The 19,316-nt window shown below is 67.3% G+C and overlaps 2 protein-coding genes across 2 annotated transcripts; both read left to right on the top strand.

Annotated features, from left to right (window-relative positions):
* Positions 1-1,714: 1,714 nt before the first annotated feature.
* On the top strand, positions 1,715-4,102 carry RPS15 (ribosomal protein S15). Its single transcript, XM_068997311.1, has 4 exons — positions 1,715-1,784; positions 2,094-2,179; positions 2,918-3,152; positions 3,941-4,102. The coding sequence occupies exons 1-4, from the start codon at positions 1,782-1,784 to the stop codon at positions 4,052-4,054; spliced, it is 438 nt and encodes a 145-aa protein (XP_068853412.1). The 5' UTR covers positions 1,715-1,781; the 3' UTR covers positions 4,055-4,102.
* Positions 4,103-8,533: 4,431 nt separating this feature from the next.
* Positions 8,534-19,252, top strand: APC2 (APC regulator of WNT signaling pathway 2). Its single transcript, XM_068997070.1, has 15 exons — positions 8,534-8,941; positions 9,426-9,584; positions 9,684-9,774; positions 9,848-10,016; positions 10,091-10,199; positions 10,291-10,404; positions 10,678-10,755; positions 11,825-11,905; positions 11,988-12,369; positions 12,457-12,552; positions 12,648-12,787; positions 12,868-12,945; positions 13,029-13,145; positions 13,293-13,507; positions 13,864-19,252. Exons 2-15 carry the CDS (start codon positions 9,444-9,446, stop codon positions 19,250-19,252), a joined length of 7,200 nt encoding a protein of 2,399 aa, XP_068853171.1. The 5' UTR covers positions 8,534-8,941; positions 9,426-9,443.
* The last annotated feature ends 64 nt before the right edge of the window (positions 19,253-19,316 follow it).

Below are 19,316 nucleotides of genomic sequence, written 5' to 3'. Positions count from 1 at the left end.
CACCAGCCTGTCTCCATTTTTCTGTTTCTTTTGCTTTTGTGAGTGTGGGTTTTCCAGAGAAGTCCCTTGGTAGCCCTGGGAGTCCCCTTCCCTCAGGGGCAGCTTTGCTGTGCCTCTGTGGTGCCACTGTGTGTGTCCCACCCCAGCGGGTGGCACAGCCAGGGAGCCACTCCTGCCTGGATGGGATCTGACCTGGGAAGGATCCTCCAGCCTGGTGAAGGGCTCCAACCTGAATTAGAACCATCCCAGCGAAGGGCTCAGACTTGGAGTGGATCCAACCAGGTGAGGGATCTTCCAACCTGGATTGGATCCATCCTGGTGAAGGGCTGTGCTCTGGCTTGGATCTGAGCTGATGTGGTGAGGAAGCTCTGAATTGGATCAGATCTGACCTGATGAAGGGCTCTGATCTGGATCACATCTGAGCTGGTGAGGGGTTCCAACCTGAACTGGAGGAGGTGTCCTCGTGAAGGGCTCCAGCCTCCATCACCTCTGACCTGATGAAGGGCCCCTAAAGGCCTTGGCCTGTCCCCGTGTTGGGTCACACATGATGGTGGCAGTGACACAAATGCTGCTCTTCACCCTTCCCCTCAAGGCACTGCACAAAACCGGGTAATTTATGGATTTATCAGCATCTTCAGTGGATATCAGTGTCTGTAACTTCGCCTTGGGTCTTCTGGACTATCACCCCAGGGTTTGGCTCTGAAATGTGGGGGTTGAGCCATGAGAAAGGAACTGTCTGAGGTGGAAGTGTCCCTTGGCTCAAGGGCATCCCCCAATCCTGCCCACAGATCCTTCCCCGGGGGTTGTGTCTGTGCTCGTTAGCCCTCTCTGGTGTAATTAATCACTGTTAGTGAAGGTGGAATTGGGGAGGTTGGGATGTGGCTGTGATGTGGAAGTCACTGAGTCGCTCCTGGCAGGACTTGGATCAGTTCAGAGGGTGTTTTGTGTGGCCCTGGTTCCACTCGCTGTGAATCCTCTGTGCTCGAATCCTTGTGGCTCTGTTCCTTGCTCTGTTACATCCATGAGCTCAAAATTCCTGCTGGAACAGGCGCTGCTCCAGCGCTGTTTGTGCAGGTGTCACTTCTGAGACCGCCTCGACTCCCTCAGCGTGTGTGAAACCCCGTGGCCATGGTGCAGCACCACCCTGGAGCCTCAGGGATGCATGGAATGGAGGACACCCAACATCTTCACCCTTCTTCTGGGATAAAAGCATTCGGATTTGGATCCCTTCTGCGCAGAACCAGCTCTTCAAGGTCCGTGTGGGCCCTTAGATCTGCTGGAACCTCCTGCCGGGGGCCAAACCGGATCGGCCTGTGCCCAACGAGCCGGTTCTGCTCTGTGTCCTCACTTCAACCCGCAGCCCGAGCCGCCAGAGCCGCTGGCTCCCGTGCGAAGGTGAAGGTCCACGAGTGGAAGACGAAGGTGGCTTCCAAGAGGATGAGGGATGCTCAGAGCTGGCCCGGAGTGGCGGCGAGGTCCAGGCCGTCCGCGTGGCTGTGCCATCCAGGGGACTCTGACCTGTCACTGCCGGGCCAGCGGGAGGGAGCGGTTCACACTGGAACCTGAGATTTCCCCGGATCGCGAGGAGCAGGTTCAGGGGGGAAGAGGAGGCTCCGTCCCTCACACAGCTCCCTGCGCTGTCCCCGGGCTGTCCCCGGGCGCGGCCCCTTTAAGGCAGTGAGGGCGGAAGCGCTGCTTCCCTGCCCGTCCCGCCCCCGCCGCTCTCGCGAGATCCGCCGCTTCCGGCGCGAGCGCGGCCTTTCCGAGCAGCCCCGGCCAAGATGGTGGGTGCGGGGGAGGCCCCGCCGGCGCCATCGGGCCCCATCCGCCGCCATCCGAGTCCCACCCGCCGCTGCGGCGCCGCCCGGGACTCGGGGCTTCCCTGGGGGGCGGGGAATGGGCCTCCCCGGGGCGCTGCGGGGACCGTGGGTGCCCCGGCCGGACCGGGCCCAGCGCGGCGGGAACGGGGCTGAGCGGAGGGAGCGGCCTGGGCGCCCCGCGGAGCTCGGTGGGGCCGCGGCCTTCCCGTGTGCGGGGTGGGGAACGCGGGGCCGGGCGGTCTTGAATCCCCTGACCCCCCTCTCCCGCTGCAGGCGGAGGTAGAGCAGAAGAAGAAGCGAACCTTCCGGAAATTCACCTACCGCGGGGTGGACCTGGACCAGCTGCTCGACATGTCCTAGTAAGGGCTGGCACCGGGGAGCCCCCCGGGCTGGGGTTTGGGGCTCGGGGGGCTGTTCCTGCCCCACACTCAGGTTGTGTTCAAATACCGGCAATAACGGGGGTTTAGGTGTTCAGCAACTGCTCTGTTTGCGCTGTTGAAAGTCCCGCAGTGGGTGACAGCGTCAGTGTGGGGTCCCGGGGCCCTGCTCCAGACTCAGTTCGGGTGATGCTGTGGGTGTAGGGTCCCTGGAGCTCCCCGAGGCCGCGCTCCGGGCTCAGTTCGGGTACCGCTGTTAGTTTGGGGTCTCTCTGGGGCTGTGCCCCAGGCTGAACTTGGGATCTCCGAGGTCACCCCAAACCACTCCCCTGGCTTAACTTGACCCTTGGGGGTCTCTCCCGGGACATACCTCAAGCTCAGTTTAGGGTCCCTGGGGGTGTCCCTAGGCCGTACCCCAGGCTCGGTCTGGATAACACTGGGTGTGGGGCCCTGGGGGGGTCTCTGGGGGCTGTACCCCACACTCTGTCTGGGTAACTCTGTGCCTGTGGGGTCTCTGGGAGTTCCCCAGGCTCAGTTGGGGGTCCCTGGGAATGTCCTCAGGCCATTCCCCAGGCTCAGTTTGCAATCCCTGACTGTCCTGGGGCTGTACCCCACACTCTGTCTGGGTAACCCTGTGCCTGGGGTGTCTCCAGGCTCTCCCCAGGCTGGGTTTGGGATCCCTGGGGTGTCCCCTGAGCCGTCCCTGTCCCCTTTTGGCAGCGAGCAGCTGATGCAGCTGTACAGCGCGCGGCAGCGGCGGCGCCTGAACCGGGGCCTGCGCCGCAAGCAGCACTCGCTGCTCAAGCGCCTGCGCAAGGCCAAGAAGGAGGCGCCGCCCATGGAGAAGCCCGAGGTGGTGAAGACCCACCTGAGGGACATGATCATCCTGCCCGAGATGGTGGGCAGCATGGTGGGCGTCTACAACGGCAAGACCTTCAACCAGGTGGAGATCAAGGTGAGCTGGGGCCTGGCAGGCAGCTCCTGCACCGAGCTCGGCGTTCGAGGTGTTCACTTCCAACTCTCTTCGTAAATCTTACTCGTTCCCTGTGCCTGGGAGGGGTCCCAGCTCCTCCTTGGAGTGGGGTTGGCTCAGAGGGACACCTGGAGGTGACATCCTGGGGCTCCAGGATGCTCCTTGGAGCAGGGCTGGCTCAGAGGGACACCTGGAGGTGACATCCTGGGGCTCCAGGATGCTCCTTGGAGCAGGGTTGGCTCAGAGGGACACCTGGAGGTGACATCCTGGGGCTCCAGGATGCTCCTTGGAGCAGGGCTGGCTCAGAGGGACACCTGGAGGTGACATCCCTGGGAGGGGCAGCTCCCGCAGGGGTCTCAGTGTGGCTCTGAAGCACTGAAATAGCTGTGGAGTGATCCATGTGCTCAGCCCTGGCTCCCAGCCCGCCGGCACCACTTGGGGATGAAACAGATCCCTGAGCTTTCCCCGGAGTGGAATAACCCCCAGGGTTGTGTCACTTGATACCAGCAGCGGGATTAAATGCCATTTCCTGCTCCTACCTGGCATTAAATCCCTCCTGGAAGGGCACAAATGCCCCTGTGGTTTCTGTGTCACCTCTCCCAGGAGGGGCTGAACTGGGGGAGCCCCTCTGGCTCCACATGAAAGCACTGTGGGAAGATCCCAGCTGGAATAACCAGCTGTGCCAGGCTCCTGCCAGCGCCGGGATGGGGATGGAGGCGATGTCCCTGTGCCCCCAGCGCTGTCCCTAGCATGGGTCTCTCCTCTTGCAGCCCGAGATGATCGGCCACTACCTGGGCGAGTTTTCCATCACGTACAAGCCGGTGAAGCACGGCCGGCCCGGCATCGGTGCCACCCACTCCTCCCGCTTCATCCCGCTCAAGTAACACCGGGAGGGAGCCTCGGCCAGTGTAAATAAAGAAATTCCGCCTGGATCCGTCTGTCTCCTGCCTCTCCCTTCCCAGGGTGGGGGGCTGGGCTGTGCTAAACTTGTCACTCCACCGTGATGGGATGTTTTCCTGAGTATTCCCAGGTTTTTTGGCACTGCTTTCCATCGGCACCTGCAGCAAACAGCTCATCTTCGTGCGGTTTAGTGAATGAGTGAAATTCCTTGCTCTTTGCTGGGAAGTGGGGAATGGCACTTTTATTTTTACAGTATTTCCATCTATTTAACTTTATTTGTTAATATAAACACTGGGAATGCAGAAATGTGGAACTGGGGGGAGGTAGGGAGGTTCCCAGGACTGAGAACCAGCCTTGGTCCCAGGAGGAGCTGCCAAGGCCCATCACGGGATGTTGAAACCCCAAACCATTTTCTCGTCCCTAATTTGGGATCCCAAAGGATTTTGGTGGCTGCGATCACAGAGTGGTAGCAGGTGGGGGGTGAACTGGGGATTTGCAGCTCAGGCTGGGAGGGAGGGAGGTGTTTTGGGGGAGAAACTGCTCTCAGGGATGAGGGGGTGATGGGAAGGGAGGTGATCCGAGAGGGGTTGATCCCAGGTGGATGATCCTGGACTGAGTGCAAGAAGCCCGATGCTCATCACCAGAGCCAAGTCCCGCGGTGAAGCCGGACCATTTGTCCCCAGGGTGGTCTTGGCTTGTCCCTGCTGCTGGCTGGGGTCCCTTGGGGGTCCCTCGGGGCCCAGCTCCAGCCCTTTGAGTCTCACACCCCCTGCATCCCATTCCCGGTGGTGCCAGGGCCGTTTGTCCTCTGGGGGAGGTCCCCTGGCACTGGGTCCCTTTTTAAAGCAACGTGACCTTGAGAGTCCTCGTCCCACCCTCGCTGGTGGCCTCTGGGGGACAGGGCTGGGGTCACTGTGCCCGGCTGGGGCCGTGTGGGGGCCCTCGGCCCCGGGGGGCGATGCCCGGAGGGCCAGGACGCCCTAGCCGGGAGGTGGGTGACAGTGGCCTCGGTGGGTGACAGTGGCCTCGGTGGGTGACAGTGGCCTGGGCACACGGCAGAAGCCACGGTCACGGTCGGCATCGGCTGCAGAGGGGTCGTCGTGAGGGTCCCGCTCATCCCGGGGGGACACCGGGGCTCAGCCGGTGCTGCCGCACCCTGGGCGGCTCCCCAAGGACACGGGGACGGCACCGGGCGGCTCCGGGGGGACAGGTTCGGTCTGGGGGTCCGGTTCGGTCTGTAGGGACCGGTCCGGTCGGGAGCGGCAGGTGCGTTCCGGGACACGGGGACCGGGCAGATGCCGGCGTTTTTGCGGAGGCTGGAAAAGAGGCGGATGGAGGCGAACGGAGCCCTCCTTGGGGGTCTCGTCTCCCCACGCCCGGCACAGCCCGGGGGGGCGCGGGGGGAGCGCGGGGAGCCCCCGGTGCCGCCCTCTAACGGCGGCGGCGCCGCTGGAAAATCCCGACCGGGAGCGGGGGGGCGGGGGCGGGATGCGGCTGCTCGGGGCCGCGCCGGAGCCTCGCCCAGCTCCGCACCGCTCTGCACCGCCCCGCACCGCTCCGCACCGCCGGGGATGAGGTACGGCTGCACCTGCCCCCCGCACCCCCGCGCACCCCCCGAACCCCCGGGGGTCCCGGCGGCTCCGGCCGCTGAAGCCGCCAGGGATGGGGGGAAGCGGGGGGGGGCTGCGCGGTGGGGCCGGGGGGGATCGGGGTGCGGTGTCGGCTTGCGGGGGGTTGGATGCACCGGGGGGGCCCCGATCTGCGCCCCCTCCCCGCGGCCGAGGTGCCCCCAGCCCTGGCTGCGCTGGATCCTGCGGCAGGCGCGGCTCCATCCCGGGGGATCGGGGGGATATTGGGGGACAGCAGGGTTCAGGGCGGATCAGGGGGTTCAGGGCGAATCGAGAGGGTCGGGCAGCGTTTATCCCCCGCATCCTGCAGGGACAAAAGCCGGACAATGCCGGGGCTCGGCGAGGGGTCCCCGGGCGGGGGGGAAGACGGAGCAGAACCCCCCGTCCCCATCCTCACCTTCATCCCCTTCCCCATCTCATTCCCATCCTGCGGGTGAGGCGGGGGGGTCCTCCCTGGGGTGACAGCAGCTCCCCCACCTCGATGCGAGCTCGGCTCCCCGCAGACCCCCCCTCCCGATGCTCCCCCAGCACGGCTGGGCCGGGGATTGGGGCTGAGCCCCAGACTTGGAGCCCCAAAACCTCACCCAAAACCGCACCCCGAACCTTCCCCACAAACCCGCACCCTAAATCCACCTCCCAAACCAGTCCCTGAAAAACCTCGGCCGCTAAACCAGCACATCAGCCCCACCCAGGGGGCACCCCAAGGGTCCCAGTGCCGTGTCCCCGGGCAGGGGTGTCCCCAGTCACCCCTGGATGGGGGTGGGGAGGTGCCTGCTGGCCTGAGCACGTTCCACTCTGCTGACTCCCACGGGTGCCCTGGGGCGTGGGGGGCCCTCCATTGTGTGGGGGCTGTGCTGGGGGTGTTGGGGACCCCAATGCTCGCCCCACCAGGGCCCCACATCCATCCCCAGGCCCCGATGTGTGTGTGCGTGTGTAGGGGGCTGCGGGGGGAGGGTCGGTGCTGTGCAAGAGGAGGGCGATGGATCCCAAGTCCCGGTGTCCCTGCGTGTGCCCCCACACGTGTGCAGTGTCGAGGTGGGGGGCCTGTGCTCCCCAGGGGGGGTTTGCTGTGGCCGGGGGTCCCCGGGGCCGGGTCGATCAGCCCGAGCTGGTGACAACACGCTGTTTGTTTAATGTCCCCGAGGGCTCCGGGAGCCGCAGCCGGCCGGGGGCTCAGCTGTGGCTTTGGACGTGGCTGCGCTCGGCTGATGGCAGCGGTCCCTGTCCCCAGAGCTGCTGCCAGGCTGCAGTGAGCCGAGGGGTGCGGGGAGCTTGGGGTATCCCCAAGGCCCCCCAGGCCCTGCCCTGCTCTGCCCAGGCCAAGGTGGCATCAAAAATGGTGAGCAGTGGCCAGTGGGTGCTGTGGGCAGGACAATGCAGTGATGGACAATGCAGAGGACGGTAGGGCGGTGGGCAGTGGGCACTGTGGGCAGTGCAGTGGGCAGTGAGGGTTGGCAGTGGGCACTGTGGGCACTGTGGGGTGGGCAGCGTGGTTCACAGTGGGGTGTGCTGGGCAGCGCAGCTGCTGCTTCATCTGCTGCAGCATCTGCCCTGCCAGGAAATTGCTGGATGCATCCAGGCCCCACCAGTGGCCTCAGCCGGTCCTGGGGTGCCCTCAGCAGAGAGGGGCAGCTTTTGGGGGTCAGAGGAGACACACCCAGGACTGCGAGCCATCACATCCCCCCATGGTCAGCCCATGATCCCGCCTGGGATCCAGCCCGTGGGGGGACACTGGGTCCTGTGGGACAGTGACCATCAGGGTGCTGGAGCGTAGCTGCCGCCCTGGCCCACAGCTCTGCCCCCCTTCCCGCAGCCCCAGCCCCCCTTTCCCACAGCCCTGGCCCCCCTTTCCCGTTGTGTCTCGCCGCTTCGTGGATGCAGGTGAGGCCCCAGCCCCTCCCCGCAGGCTGCAGATCCCGGCGCTGCTGCGGCCGCTGCACTCAGCCGGCCCTGCCAGGAATTTGGAGGGCCAGAGCTCAGCCCCCACCTCCATCAACCCCCCAAATATCCCAGCCCTGACCCCACCAGGAGAGAGCTGGAGCACCCCAGAGTCTTACAGGGTGGGGCCCCCTGACTGAGCTGTTGGGTGGGTACCCACAGGTTTGGGGTGCTGGGGAGGGGGGAACATGTTCCCCTGGAGCAGTGGAAGCCCCTGGCCCCCATTTTCCCCTATAGGGCTGAACACCCCCACCCTCCACGTCTGAGTCCTCAGGAAGGGCCGGGAACCGCCTGTGCTCCCCCATCACTGTTGCCATGGCAACAGCAGGCCGTGCTCATCCCGCATCCCATATCCCGCATCCCGCATCCATTATCCTGCATCCTATATCCCGCATCCATCATCTCATCTCCCTCACCTGGCACCCTGCGTTCCTTATCCCCCATTCTGCATCCCTCGCCCTGCATCCCATATTCCGGATCCTGATCATCCCTCACCCTGCTCCGTCATCCCGCATCCATCATCCCGCATTCCACCTTCCCGCATCCCTCACCCATCCTCCCACATCCCTCACTGTCCACCCTGCATCCCCCATCCCACATCCCTCATCCCACACCCCACACCTCCACCCTTCCTCTGCTCCCCACCCTCTCCCGTCCCATCCTCCTGGGGTTTTTTCTTTCCCGGGGGGAATTTTTAGCAGCTGGGGGGGTTGGCACCGGGGGTTTTGTGTCCCTTGGGAATCACGGGCAGGTCTGGGTGCTTCAACGGGGGACCCCACAGCAGGACCCATAGGGCAGGAGGGGGGGATCCCCCACCGCTGTGGGGTGCAGGGGTGAAGGAGCAGCCTGGGGGGCCCAGGATGGCTCCTGGGGGTGCGAAGGACATCGACGGGGCCTTGGGGGGTTGCTGGGTCCCACCACTGCCTGGTGGGGCCTCTGTGCTTGGAAGGGGGTGCTGGGACCCCCAAAAGCATTTGCAGAAGCGGAGGGGCCCCAGGGAGCCGCCGTGGGGCAGTTTTGGGGGTGTCAGAGCCGTGGGGGGGGGGGGGGTGGTTCGATCGCTGCCGCCCCTGAGCCCGCTGTGGTGGGGGGGTGCGGGGTGGGAGCAGCAGAGGGGAGGAGGGGACCCCCCAGCCCCCCCATCGCCGGCTCCCCCCGCTCACACGTGGTGCTGACGAAGGCACCGTGGGGCCGTCGCGCTCCCGCTGCCGGCCCGACCCTCTGGGGGGGTGGCGAGGGGTCCCCGGCCCCGGCCCCCCCTCCCCGCGTGTGACAGCGTCGTGTGTGTCCCCCCCACCCGGGCAGGTGCGAGGGGCGGCCGCGGGCGTTGCGGCAAGAGGAGGTTTTGGGGGGCTGGGGTTGGCTGGGGGGCACAGGGGGCCTGAGAGGGTTTGGGGGGGGGCAGAGAGGGGCGGGGGGGCCGCGGAGGGGTCGGGGCTGCCCCCGGTGCTGGAGGGAGAGGAGCGGGAGAAGGTCGGGAGCGGGAGAAGACAAAAGCGAGACAAAGGGAGCGCAGAGCGGAGCTGTGCGGAGGGTGGGAACCAGGCGGGGGCTGGCGGGGGCTGGGGGGGCCCTGACTGGCGGGGGCGGCGCTGGACCCCCCCCCCCGAGCCGGGGACGCCCCTCTGGGGGGGGTTGGGGGGGCACCGGCTCTTCCAGGGCTCAGGGGGTGCGGGTGGTGGGGTGTCCGGCGCTGTGCCGTGGTCTCGGGCGGGTGGTGGGTGCTGGGGGGCTGTGAGGGTGCTGGGGAGCCCCCCGGGGTGCTGCCCACCCCCACGCCCCCCCGCAGGCGCTGGAGGAGGTGAAGATGTCCGGCTCCATCGCCTCGTACGACCAGCTGGTGCGGCAGGTGGAGGCGCTGAAGAAGGAGAACAGCCACCTCCGGCGGGAGCTGGAGGACAACTCCAACCACCTCTCCAAGCTGGAAAATGAGACCTCGGACATGAAGGTGGGGACAGGCCCGGTGGGTGGGGAGGGCACAGACCTCCAGCGAGGGGGGGTTTCCATCCACGTCTCCCCCTCCTCAACGGCTCCATCCCTGTTTTAGGAGGTCCTGAAGCACCTCCAGGGCAAGCTGGAGCAGGAGGCCCGAGTCATGGTGTCCTCGGGGCAGACGGAGGTGCTGGACCAGCTCAGAGGTGGGTGCTGGGTAGGGTGGGGAGGGGGGGAACCCTGCCAAGCCCACCCTGACACCACCATCCCCGTCCCCAGCCTTGCAGATGGACATCACCAGCCTCTACAACCTCAAGTTCGCCCCGGAGGTGACGAGCGCCGGGCGCGGCGCCGAGGAGAGCCCGCCGGCCCCCGCCTCCCACCGGGACGGCCCCGGGGAGCTGGGCAGGGCCACCTTCCGCATGCTGGAGGAGCTGGACCGAGAGAGGTGAGGGGCTGGGGGATAACGGGGACTGGCGGGGGGCCGGGGGCTGTGCTGATGGGGTCCTCCCCTCTCCCCAGGTGCTTTCTGCTGGGGGAGATCGAGAAGGAGGAGAAGGAGAAGGTCTGGTACTACGCGCAGCTGCAGAGCCTGGCCACGCGCCTGGACGAGCTGCCCCACGTGGAGACGGTGAGTGGGGGACACCCCCTGTCCCCCCTCCCAGGCCACGGGGCACCGCCCGGACCCTGCTCCGCTCATGCCACCCCCTGTGCCCCTCCAGTTCTCCATGCAGATGGATCTGATCCGGCAGCAGCTGCAGTTCGAGGCGCAGCACATCCGCTCGCTGATGGAGGAGCGCTTCGGGACGGCCGATGAGATGGTGCAGCGGGCACAGGTCGGGTTCTTCACCCCCAAACTCCCCCTGTCCCTCCCCTGGGAGGCCCCAGATTGATGGGCTCAACTCTGGGCACCCTCCAAGCAGCTCCAGGCACCCTACACCAGCTCTTTGCACCCTACACCAGCTCTTTGCACCCTACACCAGCTGCTCACACCCTACACCAGCTCCTCACACCCCGTTCCTTGCACACTGAAACTCCTCCCTCCCATCTTTTTGTGGTTCTGAGGGGGTCCCAGACCTCTCCAACTCCCTCTCTGCCCCCCCCCCCAGATCCGGGCATCCCGGCTGGAGCAGATCGACAAGGAGCTGATGGAGGTGCAGGACAAGGCGCAGCAGCCGGAGCCGCAGGTAGCGGGGCCGGGGTGTCCCTGGTCCCCGCGGGGCGATGGAGCCAGGGAGGGTGGAGGAAGGGGCCAGCACGGCCCCCCCGCCATTGTCCCCGCGCTGTCCCCATCGGCACAGCCAGGGCTTTGTGTGGCTCGGGCACCGTGAAATGGGCAGTTGCCATGGAGACCAGAAGTAGGCCATGGCGGGCGGGCAGGCGCGGGGGCTCCCGCGGCATCTGCCGCCGACCGAGACGCCAGGGTGGGCAGCCTGCCATCATCACCGTCATCGTCACAGGCTGGCATCGCCACGGTCCCAGTGTCACCCACAGCCCCATCACCGCCGTTGTCCCACTGTCACCCACAGCCCCACCACCATCATCATCGTGGGCTGCCATCATCATCGTCACTGTCACCCACAGCCCCACCATGGCCACGGACCCACTGTCACCCACAGCCCTGCCATTGTCACCATCACAGGCTGCCATGGCCATTGCCACTGTCACCCCCAGCCCCATCACCATCATTGTCGTGGGCTGCCATCATCATCGTCACTGTCACCCACAGCTCCACCCCTGACACCATGGCCATCGTCACTGTCACCCTCAGCCCTGCCACTGCCACTGTCACAGGCTGCCATCACCACAGCCCCACGGTCACCCACAGCCCCACGGTCACCCACAGCCCCACCGTCACCCACAGCCCTGCCATCGACACGGTCCCATCACCACTCCCCTCCCACCATCACCCACAGCCCCACGTGGCAACACCAACAGCCCCCCCTCACTCCCAGCCCCTCCAACACCCCCAGACACCCCCAGATCCGCACAGCCCCCCATTTCCAACCCTCCCATCAGCTCCACAGGCTCAGCCCCCTCCCCGCTGCCCACCTGCTCGCTCGCCCACGCTCTCCCTTCCCTGAGCCCGCGGCTGTAGCAGCCCCCCCATCCCTGATTTTAGCTTAAAATACACCCCTGGCACTGACGGAAGCAACGCCTGGGAGTCGCGGGGGGTGGCAGGAAAGTGGGGAGGGGCTGGGCATGGGGGCGAGGGTGCTGCAGTGCAGCCCCCCCCACCTGCCCCCTCCTCTGCAGCTCTGCGGGAAGGTCCCGGGCATGGACGGGGACGGCAGCCTGGACCCCCCGACCCACCCCGAGGAGGGGGGCAACACCAAGGTGAGGGGCAGCAGCCGGAGCCTGGCTGGGGCGGGCTGAGCCCGCGGTAGGGCTGAGTGTGACCCCGCGTGTCCCCCCGCAGGTGGAGGTGGTGTTCTGGCTGCTGTCCATGCTGGCCACACGGGACAAGGAGGACATGTCCCGCACGCTGCTGGCCATGTCCAGCTCGCAGGAGAGCTGCCAGGCCATGCGCAAGTCGGGCTGCCTGCCCCTGCTCATCCAGATCTTGCACGATTCCGACGGGGAGCCGGGGCCCCCCGAGAGCCCCACGGGCGCCAAGGACGCCCGGATGCGAGCCAACGCCGCCCTGCACAACATCGTCTTCTCCCAGCCCGACGAGGGCCAGGCCAAGAAGGAGATGCGGGTGCTGCACGTGCTGGAGCAGATCCGCTCCTACTCGGAGACCTGCTGGGACTGGCTGCAGATGCAGAGCCGGGACGGGGGACGGGGCCCCGAGGGCGCGGGTACGGCCGGGCCGGGGCTGGCCGGGGCTGGGAGGGGCTGGGAGCATCTGCGTGGGACAGAGGGGACTGACCCTCATCCCCCCGCAGTGCCAGTGCCCATCGAACCCCAGATCTGCCAGGCCACCTGTGCCATCATGAAGCTGTCCTTCGACGAGGAGTACCGGCGGGCCATGAACGAGCTGGGTGAGCGCAGGGCGGGGGCTCCTTCCCTCTGCACCGCAGCCACACGGTGTGCTGGAGGTGGGGGAACCCCAAATGACCTCTGTCCCGTCCCACAGGTGGGCTGCAGGCCGTGGCCGAGCTGCTGCAGGTGGACTACGAGATGCACAAGATGACCAACGACCCCCTGAACCTGGCGCTGCGACGCTACGCGGGGATGGCCCTCACCAACCTCACCTTCGGCGACGTGGTCAACAAGGTGGGGGGCGGAGGTTTGGGGGGGGTCAGCCGGGTCTGGGGGTCACGGCGTCACCCTCACCACCCTTGTCCTCCCCGCAGGCCACGCTGTGCTCCCGCCGGGGCTGCATGGAGGCCATCGTGGCTCAGCTGGGCTCCGACAGCGAGGAGCTGCACCAGGTGGGTGCTGGTGGGGCTCCCTGGGGTGGGGGACAGGCAGGGGGACAGTCCCAGTGGTCACTCACCCCGCTCTGCCCCTCCAGGTGGTCTCCAGCATTCTGAGGAACCTCTCCTGGCGCGCTGACATCAACAGCAAGAAGGTGCTGCGGGAGGTGGGCAGCGTCACCGGGCTGACGCGCTGTGCCCTGCATGCCGGCAAGGTGAGCTCGGATGGGTGACAGCGGGCACAGGGTGACCGGACAGGGCTGATGGGGCTGTGTGTCCACCTTGGGGTGGGTGACAGTGGGCACAGGGTGACCGGACAGGGCTACAGGGCTGACAGGGCTGTGTGTCCCCTCCTGGCACAGGAGTCGACGCTGAAGAGCGTCCTGAGCGCGCTGTGGAACCTCTCGGCGCACAGCACGGAGAACAAGGCGGCCATCTGCGGGGTGGAGGGGGCCCTGGGCTTCCTGGTCAGCACCCTCACCTACAAGTGCCAGAGCAACTCCCTGGCCATCATCGAGAGCGGCGGCGGCATCCTCAGGAACGTCTCCAGCCTCGTCGCCACGCGAGAGGATTACAGGTGAGGAGCGTGGTGGGGTGGGGATGCACCTGGGGATCCCAGGGCTCCATGGACCCCAGGATGGCATTGGGGGATGCCAAGGCTGGGGGTAGGATGGGGATGGAGATGGAGATGGAGATGGAGATGGAGATGGAGATGGAGATGGAGATGGAGATGGGGAACCTTGGGCACCATGGATGGTGTTGGGGGGATACCACGGCTGGGGGTGCTGCAGGATCAGGGGGCACTGCTGACCCAAGGGAGCACTGGGGCAATGTCACAGCTGGGCAGCTGTGGGGGCACTGCAGACCCCACAAAGGGGTTGGGGAGGGGTCCAGGACCATCCTGACGGCTGTGGGGTCTCCTCTGTCCCGCAGGCAGGTGCTCCGGGACCACAACTGCCTGCAGACGCTGCTGCAGCACCTGCGCTCGCACAGCCTGACCATCGTCAGCAACGCCTGCGGCACCCTCTGGAACCTGTCCGCCCGCAGCCCCCGCGACCAGGAGCTGCTGTGGGACCTGGGGGCGGTCAGCATGCTCCGCAACCTCATCCACTCCAAGCACAAGATGATCGCCATGGGCAGCGCAGCCGCGCTGCGCAACCTCCTCACCAACCGGCCCCCCAAGTACAAGGACGCGGCCGTGGTGTCGCCGGGCTCCTGCATGCCCTCGCTCTACATGCGCAAGCAGAAGGCGCTGGAGGCCGAGCTGGACGCCAAACACCTGGCGGAGACCTTCGACACCATGGAGAAGCAGAGCCTGAAGGGCCAGAGCGCCAAGAAGCCGATGCGGCACATGGAGAGCCTGGTGAAGGACTACGCCTCCGACTCCGGCTGCTTCGACGACGATGAGGTGCCCAACGTCTCCACCGGCGTGGAGACGGCCAGCGCCTCCGTCCTCTCCATGTTCCTCAACTCCTCCTTCCTGCAGGGCCAGGCGCTGCCGCGGGCGCTGGCGCAGCGGCACTGCCCGGAGCCGGAGAAGGACGGCAGCGGGAAGACGGCCGAGCCCAAGAAGCCACCGCTGCCGGAGGATGACGTCTCGCTGGCCGCCGAGAAGTTGGCCAACAAGATCTCCAGCACGGTGGCCAAGATCGACAAGCTGGTGGAGGACATCTCCACCATGCACAACTCCTCGGACGACAGCTTCAGCCTCAGCTCCGAGGACCACTGCCTGGACTGGCAGTACGGCCCCGAGGAGGGGCACGAGGCCCGCGCCCAGTCCTGCTCACCATGCCGGCTGTCGGATGCCGGTGGCTTCGCCAAGCGGGAGAGCCTGAGCCGGGCGCACACCCTGCTGCGGCTGAAGACGGCCTACACCAGCCTGTCCACCGACAGCCTCAACAGCGGCAGCACCAGCGACGGCTACTGCACCAAGGAGCACATGAAGCCCTGCCCCAGGGCCGCCTTCCTGGACTATCGTGACGAGATGCAGCGCTACCAGAAGCGGCCCAGCCGGCTCGACCTCAAGAGCATCCTGGGCAAACCAGAGCGGGTCGAGCCCCCCGCGCGGGATCCGGCCGAGCCAGACAAACCGGAGCAGCGGGACCTGCCTGAACGGGCCAAGAAGACGGTGACTTTCCCCAGCCCAAAGATACCGGAGAAGGAGACAGAGTGGAAGAAGGAGGTGGGCACCAAGCCACCCACCGACCCCCATGTTCGCACCATCAAGCTCTCTCCGTCCTACCAGCACGTCCCCATGCTCGAGACCCTGGCCAAGAGCAGCGCTGCTGCCGGCCACCAGCCCTCCCTCCTGGGCAGGAAGCAAGCCTGGCTTTCCCCGGCGCTGCTGCAGGCGGCCGAGCCCCTGAGCAAGATCCCAGAGAAGCTGCCGGCCCAGCCACCGGCCTCAGCGGAGCAGGAGTCGGTGCAGAAGTACTCAGTGGAGGACACCCCGATCTGCTTCTCCCGGTGCAGCTCCCTGTCCTCCCTCTCCTCGGCAGACAACGTGCTGGACGGGCAGAGCCACAGCGAGAACGACCTGGATAGTGACTCCTCCCTGGAGATCCTGGAGATGGAGGAAGGGGACGCAGAAGGGGAGGGCGGGAGGCAGGAGAAGGAGAAGGCTGTGGATCCTGGTCCCACCACACCGGTGGGGATCTCCCAGCCCATCTCCATCCCCTTCCCAAAGCGTGACAAGGTTTTCCTGCGGGAGGCCTCGCCCTCGCGCCAGGAGGACCTGACACCCTCCAGCTCCTCGGAGAACTACATCCAGGAGACGCCGCTGGTGATGAGCCGCTGCAGCTCCGTCAGCTCCCTGGGCAGCTTCGAGAGCCCCTCCATCGCCAGCTCCATCCAGAGCGACCCGTGCAGTGAAATGATCAGCGGCACCATCAGCCCCAGCGAGCTGCCTGACAGCCCCGGGCAGACCATGCCCCCCAGCCGCAGTAAGACTCCCCTCTTCGAGCTGGGCTGCCAGCCGGAGAAGGAGACCAGCCAGTTCAACATCCAGTGGGAGAACAACGTCAAGAAGTTCATGGAGATCACCGACTTCAAGGAACGCTTCCAGCTGCCCCAGGACCTGGACTCCATGGTCTACTTCACGGTGGAGAAACCCAACGAGAACTTCTCGTGCGCCTCCAGCCTGAGCGCCCTGCCCCTCCACGAGCACTACGTCCAGAAGGACGTGGAGCTCAAGCTGATCCCCACCTTCCCGGAGAAGAACAGCCTGAACTTCGCAGCCCACGAGAAGCGGGAGGAGCGGCGGGAGGAGCGGTACCTGGAGGGCCGGCGAAGGGCCGAGCGCCCCGAGCCCCCCGACGACGACGACATCGAGATCCTCAAGGAGTGCATCAGCTCGGCCATGCCCTCCCGCTTCCGCAAGGTCAAGACCTCGCTGCTGTCCGGCCAGGTGCTGCACCCGCAGACCAAGAAGCCGGTGCACGTCCCCGTGTACATGCTGGTGCCGGCCCACGCCCACCCCGGCGTGCCCAAGCACCTGCGAGCCACCGCTCGCGACCTCTTCAAGGACGACGACTCCTTCACCGACTCGGCCGACGGGACCCCCGTGAACTTCTCCAGCGCCGCCTCGCTGAGCGACGAGACCCTGCGGTACCCGGCGGGCGAGGAGGCCGAACACCCCCTGCCCGAGCGGCGCCGCGAGCCTGGCACCATCCCGGCCCGTAGGGCCGCCTCCGGCAGCTCGGCGCCCGCCCGGCTCAGCTCTGCCGGAAAGGGCAAAGCGGGGCCAGGCCGCGGCGAGGGGAAGCGGGGCCAGACCCTCCCGAAGGGCACAGCCAGCCTGGAGCTGGGGGTGGGCAGGGCCAGCGGTGCCCCCGGGAGGAAGGATGACGCCCTGGAGGACGGGGTGGTGTTCCAGTCTCTGTGCCACACCACGCCGACGGAGGAAGCCGTCTACTGCTTCTACGATCCGGATTTGGACGAGCTGCCCGAGGAAGGCAGGGATGGTTCCAGCAGCAAAGCCCAGCCCGGCCGGGCGCCGCGCAGGGAGCGCTGGGGAGGCTCCGTCCCCCACAAGGACCCCGAGCCCGGTCCCCGTCCGGCAAAGACGAAGCCTCAAAACAACCTCATCGCCGACGAGACACCACCGTGCTACTCCCTGAGCTCCTCCATGAGCTCCCTGAGCGAGGCCAACCTCTCCGAGGGCGAGGAGCGGGGCCAGCCCTGCGGCAAAGCCACCTGGCCGCGGTCGGCCGCGGTGGGGCAGGCGCAGGGGGGCTCGCCCAGCTCGCCCAGCCTCAATTCGGAGGATGATCTGCTGCAGAAATGCATCGGCTCGGCCATGCCCAAACGCCGGCGGCCCACGGCTCGCCGCAGGCTGGTGGAGAGAAAGCAGAAGCCGCCGGGCCCTGGCGGGAGGGAGCGGAAAGCCGAGGCCAGGCATCACCCCGAGGAGGAGGCCGGCTCCGACCGCGGCTCCGACCTGGACAGCGTGGAGTGGCAAGCCATCCAGGAGGGAGCCAACTCCATCGTCACCTGGCTGCACCAGGCTGCCGCCTCCCTGTCACGGGAGCCTTCCTCCGAGTCCGACTCCATCCTGTCCTTCATGTCGGGGCTCTCGGTGGGCTCCACGCTGCAGCTCTCCCTGGGCAGGCAGGAGAAGCAGCGGCCCGGCAGCGCGTCCGGCCGGGACACGGCGAGGAGGGAGCACAGCAAGGGCCGGCCGGAGCGGAAGGAGGCGGCCGGTGCCCGTCCCGCCGGCCGTGCCAGCGCCAGGCCGGAGCGGAGCCCTGCGCCCGCCAAGCCGGTGCCCAACCTGCCCGTGGTCTTCCGCGGCAGGACCGTCATCTACATGCCCAGCCTGGCCAAAGATGCCCCCAGCCCACGGGCCACCCCGAAGAAGACCCCCGCGGCCAAGCCCGAGGCACCGCCGGCCAAGAACCTCTCTCTGAGCCAGCAGCGCTCGCGGAGCCTGCACCGGCTGGGCAAAGCCCCCGAGACCGGGGACCTGGCGCTGCCCAAGAGGAGCACGACCCCTCCCGCCCGCATCGGCAAAGGCCCCCCCTCCTCGGGCTCGTCCCGCACCTCCACGCCCTCCCAGCACGCCCCCAAAAAGCTGCCGTCGCCCTCCCAGGTCAACAAAATGGGTGGCCCGGCCGCGGGCAAGGCGGGCGGCTCCTCCTCCCCGCCGGGACCCCCGGCCAGAGCCCCGGCCCCCAAATCCCCGGCTCCCAGGCAGTCCAAGACGCAGAAATCGCCCGTGCGCATTCCCTTCATGCAGAAGCCCAGCAGGAAGGTGCTGCCGGGCCGGGGGGCCATGCCGGTGCTGGAGGAGCAGGTCGATGGCTCCAAGGCTCGGCCCGGGGGGCCGGGGGGCAGCCGGCTCAACCTGGTGCGGATGTCATCTGCCCGCTCCAGCGGGAGCGACTCGGATCGCTCCGGCTTCCTGCGCCAGCTCACCTTCATCAAGGAATCCTCGAGCCTGCTGCTGCGGCACCGCTCCGACCTGTCCCCGGCGCCACCGGCCACCTCGCTGCCCCGCCGGGGCTCCCCCCAGCGCAGCCGCGGAGCCGCGCTCCCGGCCGTGTTCCTCTGCTCCTCCCGCTGCGACGAGCTCAAGGCGGCCAAACCGGCGAGCCCAGGCCAGCGGCCGCTCATCCCCAGAGCCCAGCCCGGCGGCAAAGCCACGGCCGGGGTCAAGCCGCCGCGCCGGACCAGCTCCGAGAGCCCGTCCCGGCTGCCGGTGAAGACCAGCGCGCCCTCGGCCGAGCCCTTCAAGCGCTACTCGTCCTCGCCCAACATCAGCGTGGCGCGGCGGGCGGCCAGCCCGTCCTCCGTGCGCTCCGAGGCGGCGGCGCGGCGGCGGCAGAACGAGCCGGCTCCCGGGGGGCCGCCGGGGAAGCCGCCGGTGGCGGTGATGAAGGGCACGTGGCGGAGGATCCGGGACGAGGACATCCCGCACATCCTCAAGAGCACGCTGCCCTCCTCCGCGCTGCCGCTGGCGGGCTCCGGTGACGAGGAGCCCCCCGGCACCCCCGGTACCCCCGGCACGCCCAGGAAGACCAGCGACGCCGTGGTGCAGACCGAGGACTTCGCCACCTCCAAGACCAACTCCAGCACCTCTCCCACGCTGGAGACCCACGACGGACCCCCGCACCCCCGGGTCACCGGTGATGGCGAAGCCCCCGCGCCCGCCAAGGCCGCCCTGCCCATCTCCTTCGGCCACGATGCGCCCGCCGGGACCTTCCCCGCCAGCCGGCACGGCTCCCCCAGCAAAGCCGCCCGTGTCACCCCCTTCAACTACGTCCCCAGCCCCATGGCGGTGACGGCGGTGGCCGACAAGGCGGTGGAGAAAATCCAAGCTTGATGATGCCCCAGTGAGGGTCCTGCGACACCCCCAGCCCCACGGGAGCTGGCCAGGACTGTGCTGG

The sequence above is a fragment of the Aphelocoma coerulescens genome, chromosome 28 (genome assembly GCF_041296385.1).
Source record: "Aphelocoma coerulescens isolate FSJ_1873_10779 chromosome 28, UR_Acoe_1.0, whole genome shotgun sequence".
In the NCBI taxonomy this organism is placed as follows: Eukaryota; Metazoa; Chordata; class Aves; order Passeriformes; family Corvidae; genus Aphelocoma; species Aphelocoma coerulescens.
This window is presented reverse-complemented; position numbering and strand designations above follow the sequence as displayed.